A 1,681-nucleotide genomic window follows, 5' to 3' on the forward strand; every position below is an offset into this window, starting at 1 on the left:
CCCATCTCTGCTAAACTGACATCATGGCATCCTACTGCTCTTCAGTAGGTCACGAAAAAAACTATAAGTATATGGTTTTCTACTTGAACTTTGAATTCCATCTGCATTTGGTTCATGGCATGACTCACAAAAACCACACAGTTAAATGGATGCCTACCCTGTCCATGCGAGACTCATCCATACTCTTCGAGTACTCCTTCAGCTTGAATTCCTCTCGGTCAATTCGTGAACTTTCAATGTCAGCTGACAGATGAGGCATGTTGGAGACCCAGGCCACTGTTCGCTCATTTGCTGGGGTCGGGGGATTGAGGGTGGCAGGTGATTGGGAGCCCTGGAAAGAAACGTTGGCAGAATTACTATGGGAAGAGGAGGAACAGCAATTTCATCTTAAATAGAAACATACAAAAGAGAATCAAAAAATGTTTTAGAAAGCTGTGAGAAGGAAGAGAAACAAACCATTAAACAATAAGCATGAAAACTGCGCTCAAAAGAAAAGCTCTGAACTGTGCAGAAATCATTTTTATAACAAGCAGGGTTTTATTTAAAGTGCCTTGTTCATGAAATATAAGCTATGCACGGACATGCAGACCTAGAGAAGCTGACAGTGTGCAGATGTTACCTGTTTAGTCATGGTGGGTTTCAAAAGGTGCTGTTGAGACTGCTGCGGTGACTGCTGAGTGCTCTGACTGGTAGTCCCCTGCGGACTCCCACTTTCCCTGACCGAGCTCTGCTGGTGGGGGAGACCCGGGGCAGTGTTGTCTTTGACAGATAGCTGCCGGGGCCCGTGCTGCCTGCCGCCGTACCCGGACTCTGGAGACTGGAGGAGGTTTCCGCTCTGCGGACGGGTTTTACCAGAGCCGGCAGGTGCTGCTGCTGAGCTGACGGATAGCTGGTGGGAGGTCTGGGACTTGACACGTTGGCTGGGAGGTGGAGCAACAGAACTCTGGCGCATAGGCTGGACTGTAGAGGGAGGTGTGGTGGCCAGGGAAGAGTGGGATGTTCCTGTCTGGGAGGCCATACCCAACATTTCCTGCTGCTGTTGCAGATTATCCTTGGAGAGAAAACAAGGGCAAAATCAAGTGTTTTTGGATTAAAATATAGATTATAAAAAGGCTTTTTATACACAAATAGACAGAATATTTGTGTCTTCAATGCAAATATTTGCCTTGAAGACAATGTTTGCATTACCACAATGCCGAAGTATAAAGACAGGTAATGACCAAGAAGACAAGTTGATTTTGCCCATTAGAATGTCCAGCTGTTTGGATGAATTTCCATGATAAAACTAAAGAAAAAAAACAATCTTCTGGACTTTATTTCCAAGTTTGAAGATGTTTCGCTTCCCATCCAGGAAGCTTTTTCAATTCAGTGCATTGTTACACAACACAGTCTAACTTTTGACCCAATTATTTCAAGATATATAAAATTATTTTTCAGGTGAATATGCAGTAATTGGTTCATGTGGTGCATTTTGATCCGTTGCTTGATGAGTCATGTAACTAGAGTACTGCTTTAAGGTGGCCTGAGTTCCCCTTAAATACCAGAGCAGAGGGGAAGAATGTAGTGATGGAGATATGTGCTTGTTTTTCTTGAGATGCTCAATGTGTTTTAACATACTGCTCTGATTTTGTTTTTTATTTATTATTATTATGAAAAATGTAATATGTTTTCAATATGTATG

At 43.1% G+C, this 1,681-nt stretch overlaps 1 protein-coding gene across 1 annotated transcript in view; it reads right to left on the reverse strand.

The window, feature by feature from the left end:
• The window catches only part of LOC107103499 (ras/Rap GTPase-activating protein SynGAP-like), a 345,104-nt gene that overhangs the window by 46,788 nt on the left and 296,635 nt on the right, over positions 1–1,681 (reverse strand). The window contains exons 17-18 of the mRNA XM_015403604.1: positions 620–1,051; positions 158–331 (exon numbers count right to left, since the gene is read on the reverse strand). Of these exons, the coding sequence (XP_015259090.1) occupies positions 158–331; positions 620–1,051 (606 nt within the window). The remainder of the gene's footprint in view (positions 1–157; positions 332–619; positions 1,052–1,681) is intronic.

Source organism: Cyprinodon variegatus, unplaced genomic scaffold (assembly GCF_000732505.1).
Source record: "Cyprinodon variegatus isolate N-32 unplaced genomic scaffold, C_variegatus-1.0 Scaffold0, whole genome shotgun sequence".
NCBI lineage: Eukaryota > Metazoa > Chordata > Actinopteri > Cyprinodontiformes > Cyprinodontidae > Cyprinodon > Cyprinodon variegatus.